This window comes from Grammomys surdaster, unplaced genomic scaffold (assembly GCF_004785775.1).
Source record: "Grammomys surdaster isolate TR1022 unplaced genomic scaffold, NIH_TR_1.0 241, whole genome shotgun sequence".
In the NCBI taxonomy this organism is placed as follows: Eukaryota; Metazoa; Chordata; class Mammalia; order Rodentia; family Muridae; genus Grammomys; species Grammomys surdaster.
The window spans coordinates 1,251,597-1,261,929 of record NW_021604686.1 but is presented as its reverse complement, the minus strand read 5'-3'; the positions used below and the strand labels follow the sequence as shown (position 1 = coordinate 1,261,929).

Sequence of the window (10,333 nt, the reverse complement as noted above, 5' to 3'; positions counted from 1 at the left end):
TTTCTTTGTTTTAAAGATTTAATTTTTAAGTACATGGATCTTTTGCTACATGTACGTGTGTGTGCCATGTGTGTGCCTGGTGGCCACCGAAGCCAGAGAAGGGTGTTGGATCCCTAGAACTGGAGTTACAGTTAGTGTGAGCCACCATGTGGGTGTTGGGAATCAGACCTGACTCTCTTAACCACTGAGACATCTTTCCAGCCCTGCATCCTACCACTAAGCGGTATCTCCAACATCCAGGAGCTATTTGGTAGAGAGGATGGGAACTCCTCCGCCCTTAAGTTTTAGGAGTATATCTGAAAGGGTCAAACACACACACACACACACACACACACACACACACACACACACACACTGTTGTGTTCAGTCTCCAGCTTGGCTGTGTCATGAAAGAGTCAGGTCCTAGCACGGGTGTGGGCACAGTGTCTGGGTACAAACTTACCACCTAGCCCAGGCTCAGAGCAGCAGAGCTGTGTCAGCCTGTGCCAGTGCCTGGGGGCAGGGCAGGGCAGGCTGTGTGAATAAAGGGTGTTGTCAGTCCTTTAGGGGAAACAGGAGATGAGGGCAGAGCCTGCCTGGCAGGTTTGTCACCCACATCTCTGCTTACACTTTCAGGGAAGCTCCCTACTCTGGGTGGAGACCGGCTCATGATAGAAAGGCCCTCAGGAGCCAGCCTTAACTTCCTGGGAGTGGCAAGGTAGAGCTATGTTATACAGGGATGCTCTTGGTCGTCTTAACCTGGGGACCAGAGACATCACGTTTATAAAAAGGAAACTAGTGTTGGCAGCTTAAGATGCAGGGTATTTCTGGAGGCCATCTTCAGGGGGAGGGGTGGGGTAATGTTTCCCTGTGTGGCAATACTGAATCCTTTGCTGTTTCTTGTCTATCATTACTCTGCTGTGTGACTCTAGTTGGGTCTCACGCCCTCCCTGATTCTGTCTCCCTGTCCCTCCTGTTCCTCTGGAGACCTTTTTGTCAGTAATCCACCTGTATTCCAAGTTTCCTGCCTGAAGCCCCTGAGAGGGGGGCCAGCTGTTAAAATGGACATCCTACGATGAGGGAATGTTGTCTGGGGGTAGGGTGGTGAGCAGGAATGAGGGTCAAATGTCACAGATGCTGGGACACATGTGGAGCTCATCCTAGTCCCCAGATGCTGCCAAAGGCTACTTTCTGCCTTCCACCTCTAACTTGCCTGTTCTTAGACCCCAGGAAGTCCCAAGTTTTCCCCAGAGCATAGACATCTATTGCCTCCCTCCCTTGCTCTCGGACAAGATCTCTGGTAGCCCAGATTGGCCTTAAGTTTTCTAGGGCCAAGGATGACTTTGAACTTGTCATGCTCCTGTTTCTAAAGTATTGGAATTATAGGCAGGAGACACCCATTCAGCTTTATGTGTTTTCTAATGACTTCAGTCCATCCTCAAGACCAGGTGATCCCCTGGGCTCGAGTGGGGTTCCACTGCCCCTGATCTTGCATCATCTGCAAGATCACCTGGTAGGAAGGGTCGGAGGATTCCATCTGCCGTGTCGCTCACTCATAGAATGGCCTTTCCTTTGGAGACACGGGATCTCAGGACCCAGCGATAACTGAATGCTATGCTCAAGGGTGTGTGGCTTCCCTGTGTCTGCATCGCTTCCTCTCCTTTAGAGAAGTACCTGGGTCTTTCTGGTGAAGGATGGATAGAGACTGTAAAATGTTCCGTATAAAAGTCTGCATGTGCCGGGCAGTGGTGGCACATGCCTTTAATCCCAGCACTTGGGAGGCAGAGGCAGGAGGATTTCTGAGTTCGAGGCTAGCCTGGTCTACAGAGTGAGTTCCAGGACAGCCAGAACTACACAGAGAAACTCTGTCTTGAAAAACCAAAAAAAAAAAAAAAAAAAAAAAGTCTGCATGCCCAAATCTTTCCTTTAGGCACTGTGTCCCAAGCTTTGGCGTCCCCCCACCTCACACCCCCATTTCCCTCACTTTTACTTTTGCAGCCACAATGAAAGGAGGTTGGGGAGAGAAAGAGCTTTGGGGGCCAAAACCCAGGCTAAAGAGTCTATGACTGGGAGCATTTATTTTTATTTTATTTTTCCCTGAAGTTCCCTGTAGCGTAAGGGCTTTGGTCCCGTCTCAACAAACAGCCCATGTGCTGGTACAGGTGAGAGTAGAGGGCTTTGGGAATGCCCCAGGAGATGGAAATTCAAGAGCTTGTCCAGATCTGTCCATCCCCACCCCCATGAAGCTAGGCCACATGCGAGTCCCAGGGGAGCGAAGCTGCCACGGATAAAAGCCCAGTGCACAGTCAAACACGAACAATGCTCAGCTGTCCGGGGGCCTCAGAGGCCTCATTCACCAAGGCTCCACGGAGTCAGGTGCCCCAGTTTGCCTGCTCCCTAGTCTCGAGGAGAGAGAGCATGGCCACCAGAGTGGCCTTCAACGCTCCCAGTCCAAGTGCTGACGGTTGCTCGCCAGTGCTTCAGTGCTCGACCACAGGGCTCTGTGGGTGAAATGGCTTCAGACCTTTGTTCATTCCATGTACTCCAGGGCTTCATTAGGCCTGGCTAGCCCAGCACCATGTTAAATAGCTTTCTTGCCTTAAATTAACCGACCCCAGAGCAACCCCACCCATCTTGCACCTTGAATATATTAATCTATTGCCTAATATTCCTCCCCGGTCAGCTTCAGGAAAACACCAGAGAGGGAGAGTTTGTTCTTCAGAGACAACAAATGACCAGAGCGTACTCTTCTCCCCGACCTTGTCAGTCTGGGTCAGGTCTGACTTACCTAAGGTCACAGTCCCAGGACCCAGAGTTGTGTTCCATCTAGGATGTTATCCTGTTTTCTGCAGTGAGCTGACTTTAGCTGCCTCTCACCTTGGCCCCTGTGGCTCTCCAGGTCTAAGTGAGCTGAGGAAGTTTCCAGCTCTTGACTCCACTCACTCCAGGACCTCTAGACTGTCTCCCAGCTCCCTCCACCCCTGGCATCTGAAGGTCTTTTTGGCTCTGGAGATCCTCAGGCCAGACCAGGGTACAGAAGCAGTGGGCCTGGAGGGTGGGCAGCATCTGGGTACAGGCCAGGTCTCACACCCAGTACTGGCCATTCCTGAGGGCAGGATTGGGTGTCCGGCAAAACTGCAATAGTTCTGGGTCAGGCTGGCCTCCTGGTGGGGGCCCCTGGCCAGGCACAGTTGTGAGTGGAATGGCTTGGCCTGGCATTACCTTTCGAAAGGTCTCTGTGTCACCAGCGAGGCCATTGCGGGGTTTGGCGGTCAACACCTGGACATCATGCTTGCCCGTCTTGTTTTGTTTGCGGAGGTAGAAGAGCAGAGGCAAGATGAGGGCCAGGAGCAGGAGGACCAGGCACACGGGGATGATGATGCTGAACATGTTGGCCTCTAAGAAGCCCAGGAAACCACTTTTGGCCACAGTGGGCATGGGGCTGGAGGCTGCTTGGCCTGGCTGGCCAGTGGGGGTGCTTCTTCCTGGTTTCTCTGTATGAGCAGCCTCAGGGACACTGAGTATGTCCACACTGTAGGATTTGGCCGCATGGTAAGGCTCAGTGGCAAAGTCCAGCAAGGCCACAGCAGGTGGGACACCCCTTGCCCACAGCTCCAGAGTAAGTCTGTCACCAGCTGGCCCAGTGGACCTGCCTTCTGGTCTACCCACTTCTAGCCCTAGCCTTCCCTCTTCCAGGTCCTGCTGAGTGAAATGTTCCACAAGCCGGTTGCTTCTAGATTCTGTTCGGCCTTGGGACACACGGACCACACGGCCATAACGGGGTCCTGCCAGGAGCCGGAAGTGGGGCATACTGCCTGTGCGGTTGGCCAGATCACTGGCATCCAGCACAGTGGGGTTAAGGCGCAGGGTGGTACCCTGAGGCCATGGCCCACCAACCCGCATGCGCAACAGAGCCTGTACTGTGACATTTACGGTGGCTGATGCATTCACTCCCCTGGCCAGAGCCAGGACTTTGAAGTGATCCCGAGAGGAAGAGAAGTTGGTGAAGGCAAAGACTACATCCCCCTGGTCTACCTGCAGCTGGCTGAAGGCCGAGGCGGGCTGCCCCCCCACTAGTAGCTGCCCGTACAGGGGCCCCTGAGTGAGGCGGTAAGATACATCTGGCTCCTCACGATCCGAAATCACCTGGAGCTGCTGCCGGCTCAGTGAGGTACGTCCTAGAGCTTGGGGTACTTCCAGGGGTGCTCGCAGCTGCACCTCAATGGTGGATGGCAAGACATCCACAGCCAGGGACATGGGTATTGGGGGGCTGGCTCCATCAGACATGCTCAACTGGAAGACGCCGGTCACACTGCTCCCATTTGCCACGAAGGCCAGGCGTCCTGCATCCACATCAGCCTGTGTAAAGTGAGTCACAGGCCCAGTGTTGTCCCCAGCCAGGCTCAGGAAGCCATTGTGGGGTGCCCTCTGTACTTTATACTCAATTTCCCCTGGAGCCGAATCTGGGTCGACTACACTCAGCTGGGCTCGTGAGACAGGGGCTCGTGAGCCCCTGGTGACACGGAGAGGAATGGAGGCCTGTGGCTGAGGGGGACGCTCATTCACGTCCCTCACAGTGATGACAAAGGCCTCAGAGGTTTGGGGTCCTGCCACAGAAGTCCCCATTGGTCCCTGGAGGTGGGCACGGAAGCGGAAGCCATCCTGCTGGGTACCCCCACCACCATGGGCATACACCAGCTGTCCTGTAGCCAGGTCAGACTGCAGGAAGTGGGGCCTCCCGGCATGGAGTGGCTCCTCGGACACCAGGAGCTGGCCCCGGGTGGGGAACTGCGTGATCTGGAAGAACACATCATGCCGACTGCGCTGAGATGCTGGTACACTGGCTAGGAGGTTGGCAGCGTCAAGGGCAGCCATAGTGATCTTGGCTCGCTGGCCCTCAGGGACCCAAAGACCTGGGGGATGAGACATAGGCTATGAAGGTCCAGTCCACTGAAAGAAAAGCCATGAATCCTCAGCAAGGAGACCCTGAGACAAGTCTGCACCTCTCCTTTAGACCAGTAATAGCTCCAGGATGGCCCCGGTAGAACAAGGACTTCTGGTGTCAGTGTTCCCCATGCATCAACCCTATATCTCCCTGGGACTAAGAAGCTGCCAGTCAGGCTCTATCCCTCTGGGGCATCCTCTATTTCCCTGTGTCCCCAACCTTGCCATCCCATCATGCTATTCACCTTTGTTCCTCCACAGACGGCTGGGGCGCTGGGGACAGGCAGCATCAAAAGACACCATCACAGCCAGGGTGGCAGCCAGATCCCTGGCAGGTGGTGAGGACAGCAGGAGACCGATGGTGTCATGGGCTTCCCAGAAGGGCTCAGAGGATATCTCATGCTCATACAGAATATTCCCGGCGTTCACCTGGGTGGGGGGACGTAGACATCGTGATTGGGTGTGACAGGTGGGCTCAGGCTGTAGTACCTGGAAGCTCCCTGTCAGGCAGGTAGGGCACTGGCACTCTCTGATCTCCTCAGTGCCTAGCCTTACTTACTCTGAGTTCTTCTGGCTGAACCTAGGTCTCTCTGTGTAGCCTGCTCTCCACCTCATTGGTTCAAGGAGTCTCCCTTAGGGAATTACGTGGCAGGGAACAGCTGGGCTCTGAAGCCTGGGTTTCAGCCCTAGCTTTAGTTGGGGAAATTGGTCATTGATTCATGTTTCTGTTTAAAGTGGGTCCCTCCTCCTTCGAAGCGGCTCCATTCTTGCTTCCCACAGGCACCGCTGCTAGTCTCCGTTCTGTTATGGCGGCTTCCCGCCACCCCCCCCCCCCCCATAGATCCTGTTTTTGTTTTGAACAAGGGTCTTACTATGTTGGCCAGGCTGGCCTTGACTTCCCAAGCTCAAGTGATTCTCCTGTTTCAGCCTCCCAAGTAGCTGGTGTTTTTGTTTTTTTGTTTTTTTTGTTCTTGTTTTTGTTTTTGCTATGCAGCCAAGTTTATTTTTCCTTTCATCTTAAACAAAATCACTTTTTTTTAAAAACAAAATCACTCTTGAATTTACTTTTCTTTTTTTTTTTTTCTTGAGAGGGTTTCATGCACCCTAGTCTGCCCTGGAACTTGCTAAGTTTTCTGTGGTGGCGATGCCTCCATTTGAACGATATCCCCAGACCCCGGTTCATCTTTTCTGCTGGCACTTGTCCCCTCCCTCTTTTCTTTTCTTTTTTTTTTTTAAAGATTTATTTATTTAATTTATGAGTAGTACACTGTAGCTGTCTTCAGACACACCAGAAGAGGACATCCAATCTCATTACGGATGGTTTTGAGCCACCATGTGGTTGCTGGGATTTGAACTCAGGACCTCTGGAAGAACAGTCAGTGCTCTTAACCGCTGAGCCATCTCTCCAGGCCCCTCCCTCTTTTCATTGCAGCAAAATTCCCTAAGAACAGTGTTCGCTGTCACCACACATCCTCAGCCCGCCTGCTCCACTCAGGATTTTGTTCCTATGATGTCATCAATGGCACTAACAGGGCCCTGTGCATTAAACCAGAGACCGGCTTAGGTCTCGCGGCCTGCTGAGTGTCGTTTGATTCGTGTCGTGAGACTTCCAGGATGTGACATTCTGCTTTGGGTCTCCTCAGATCTCACTGTCTCTGCTGGTCCTGCTTCCCAGCATCCTGTGGCATGGTCTCTGGCCTACCTCCTCCACGTAGTCTCAGGGCTTCCAATGGCCCAGTGATGGCTTCCATCAGTCCAGTTTACTCTCACCGGAACCCCAGTCTCAAATTTCCACTGTGTCTTTTGCTCCACAGATGTCTAATGGATGTTTCAAGCTCCCTAGGCCCAGACGTGCCCCAGTGACCTCACCTGAGACTCCATCTCCATGACAGCAGCTCAGCTGCTGAGTGGCTCAGGGGAAATCCCAGAGACTTCCTTGTCTCCTTTCTCCCTCACCATCCAGGTCCTATCTGGGTTACTGCAAACATTCTCTCTCTCATGTTCCCCTCAAGGCCTCTGCCCACTGCCTCTACAGTCAGTCCTAACACAGAGGGAGCCTTTGAAACGTAGGATTGGTTTCCTGTTTTTGTTTTGAACAAGGGTCTTACTATGTTGGCCAGGCTGGCCTTGACTTCCCAAGCTCAGGTGATTCTCCTGCCTCAGCCTCCCAAGTAGCTGTTGTGTGCCACTGTGCCAGGTTGAGCACGGCTCTCGCTCAGTGATGTGTTAGCTCACTATCTGATCACAGACTCCAGGGTTATCCAGGAGACCTTGCATCAACTTTATGACCTATTCTTTAGGGCCATGTGTATGTTCAACACCAAGTAACAGTCTTTGTTTCTGTAAAGAAATCTGTTTCCTGCACCTTCTGATCAAGACATATCCTCATGCTTTATCTTTGTTTTCCTCTTTTAGGAGGGAAACACAGAAAGATTTTTTCCTTTCAGCAAAACAGGACTTGAGCAGTAGTAAAGCAGAAACAGAGCGGTGTGGTTATGAGCAAACAATCTTCGGGTCCTAGAGCATCGCAGTCGGGTTGTGCCGTCTACACTTCGAGCTGATCTGTGCTGAAAAGAGGGGCACCTCCTCAGTGGTTTGCTACAAGAAGGAGCACAGGCCTTTAAAGAATTGGTGGATAAGGTGTCTGTGAACTTTCTTAAGGCTCCAATGCTGACAGCGAATGTTAAGATATTAAATGTAATGCGTATTCAAATAAAACACATCTGTGGGCCAGATGTGTCCTAAAGGGTTGAAGACTGTCATTTGTAACCTCTAGCCCAGGTTGATGGTGGGCATGGTGGGAAATGGAGCCTCCCAGCAGTGGTGGTGGCTCCAGTGTGACAACTGGCTGCTCTCGAGGCCCAAGTGAGAAAAAGGCAAAACTCAGGCCAAGTGTACAGGGGTCACCCAAGTTCTGGGGACAGTGTTCTTAAGTGAAGGCTTAATCCTGGTTTTGTTTCTTACCAGCCATGTCTACTGAATAAAAATCACCTGACCTCCTATGCACTTCTTTGTCTGCAAATTGAGGTTACCTGAGCCCCTCCCTGTCCAGCCCAGCATTTTGAAGGGCAGTGGTACTGTCAAGCCACTGCCTACTGGTGCCTAGCCTATGCCAGTGGAGGAGGGTGTCTGTGCCACGTAGCCTCTTTCCAGTCTTCTTGGGTGGCACTGCCAGGCTGGCCCCCTGGTGGCCATTCACTCCTTTCCTTCATGTTGCTGGCATATGAGGGATTGCTGGCTGGGGGAGGGGCATTTATGGCCTTGTCCCAGTCTCTCCTCCTTCCTGGTCTCTGATAACAAGGTTCCCAGTGACTCCCAGCATATAGCTGCCCTAGCCACTGGCAGATTTCATTGTAGGGAGGAAGCAGACAGGGACTATTGTAGATGCTAAGGCCCAGGAGTAAAGAGAACACAAGCCTAGCAAAAGATACGCCCGACCTGGGGAATCTTATGTGACCCTAGTTCAGGCAGCTTCCTCTGAGCTGCCTGCTGGGTGAGAGTTGCTTCCCCCTGCCAGCTTTTCCTTCCATTACTTCTCAGAGGGGGCACATACCCTGATGGGGTAGAAAGGGACTCGTGGGGCCCACTCCTTTCTCTGAGGGAAAGGAGTGCTGGAAAGAGACCTGGAGGTGGGTCCTGCGTTCTTCAAGGGTGAGGGTAATCCTCTTTGGAGAGTTCTTGGAGCAGCACCACAGTGCAGGGCCAGCCCGTTCTCTTGGCTCCGCCCCCGTGCAGAAAGAACTGGGGTCGTGCTGTGATTTTGTGTGCCTAAGCGGCCTCTAGGTGAGAGCATCAAGTGTGTTGTTTGCTCACGAGGACCTGTTCTCCACCATGGCCCAGAGGAGCTGCTCACAGTGCCTTAGACCCCGTGGGGACCAACTGTGTATGTGGTAGGGTAAGGGTTGACTGCTGGCCCCCCTAGCTAACACGGACAGCCCTGACAGCTCAGCAGTTCAGTCAGCCTCAACTTGAGGGTGGGAATTATAATTTTGATTGGTGGTCCTGGTGTGCCCTAAGAACTCTGCTCTGAAGAGCGGATCACAGTGTCCCTCAGCTTGGCCCACTCTGCCTGTGATTCATCTGCTTCTAGCTTGCTTACATTCTCCGGTACCTTTCCTGAGCCCCAAGCTCAACATTATCCCACACTGTCCCCTTGAAGTGAGCTTGTCCCATCACCAGCCACTGGAATGCCTTCTCAGTGACTAGGCTCTAGCTGGAGCTTCCTCCTGGACGCCTAACCCTGAACTGGGGCAGGATCCAGAGAAGCTAGCTGCCAGAGATGGATATGCTCCATCTGGCCACCTGAGGTAAAGTTGGGGTCTGTGTGGTGGCTGAGGAGTGAAGCCCTTACCTCAGCCTGGGTGAAGTTCACCAAGGTCTCCTCTGCACTTCCCTGCTGGGCATGGAGGAGTCGGCCAAGCTGGGGGCCTCTTACCACCCGGTAGAGCAGATGCCGCGGGTCAGTGCCTGTGCTGGAACTGGCGCTCAGGCTCTGGCTGCTGAGTGGCTGCACAGACTCTGTGAAGCATTAAGGAGCCTGTTAGCTTTTGACAGGAGGATCCTGTGCTACCAGCCTCAATTCCGCCTCAGCTACTCAGCATGCAGACCTACCAGGACAGACAGTCAACTTCCGGCTGCCCTCCAAGGACAGGAGCACCTGCTTCTGGGCCACCACACGGAAGAAATGTCCAGGAGAAGTGTGTGCGCCGTCAGAGAGGTCAAAATGGAAGCCTCCTTCCAGGGCTCCTGAGCACAAGGAATGGAGCTGGATCTTGTTGGTCCAAGGTAGCTCCCTCTCCTCAAGGTACCCCCACTCCAGAGGGCTGAAGAACCCACTCAGCACCCACCTCTGTGTGAGAACAGCACAAGCCCACTGTCCAGCTGGGCCTGTGTGAAGCGGTGGACCTCGGTGTCTGGTGCTTCCCTCAAAGCTATCCGTCCATTGCTGGGCTGCTGGATGGTGTAGACCAAGTCTTCCGGCCCTGAATCGTTGTCTGTTCCCCTGAGGGCCTCAGGAGGGATTGGCACAGTGGCCCCCTCCCAGATCTGGGGATATAGACCTGTGAAAGTTCTGTCCACATTGAACCCATCCCATCCCCTTCCTCCTGGCTCTGGGACTGCCACCAGGCCTCCATCCTGCTCTGTTCAGCTGTCATGGACGCCTGTGGCATTCTGGGCTCCACCGCATAAAGGTTCTACTTTTCTGTCATGCGGGTTCCTTCTCCACCTGGCCTAATCTTAATTGTACCTCAAAGCCAGATCACAACCTCCTGCCTAGAAATGCTCCTGGTTGGCCCTTACTGAGTTCTTACTTCAGAGATCCCTGCCCTTGTTCTAAGGTACTGCTGTGTGTCACTGGTGGGCAGGGATCTCCCTCCCCCCCACCCCCTGCCACGGCATACACCACCTG

At 53.3% G+C, this 10,333-nt stretch overlaps 1 protein-coding gene across 1 annotated transcript in view; it reads right to left on the bottom strand.

The window, feature by feature from the left end:
* Positions 1–2,041: 2,041 nt before the first annotated feature.
* Positions 2,042–10,333, bottom strand: part of Cspg4 (chondroitin sulfate proteoglycan 4) — a 34,468-nt gene continuing 26,176 nt past the window's right edge. Inside the window, exons 6-10 of the mRNA XM_028774559.1 lie at positions 9,771–9,969; positions 9,535–9,669; positions 9,275–9,441; positions 5,169–5,352; positions 2,042–4,892 (exon numbers count right to left, since the gene is read on the bottom strand). Coding sequence (XP_028630392.1) covers positions 3,064–4,892; positions 5,169–5,352; positions 9,275–9,441; positions 9,535–9,669; positions 9,771–9,969 — 2,514 coding nt within the window. The 3' untranslated portion in view covers positions 2,042–3,063. The remainder of the gene's footprint in view (positions 4,893–5,168; positions 5,353–9,274; positions 9,442–9,534; positions 9,670–9,770; positions 9,970–10,333) is intronic.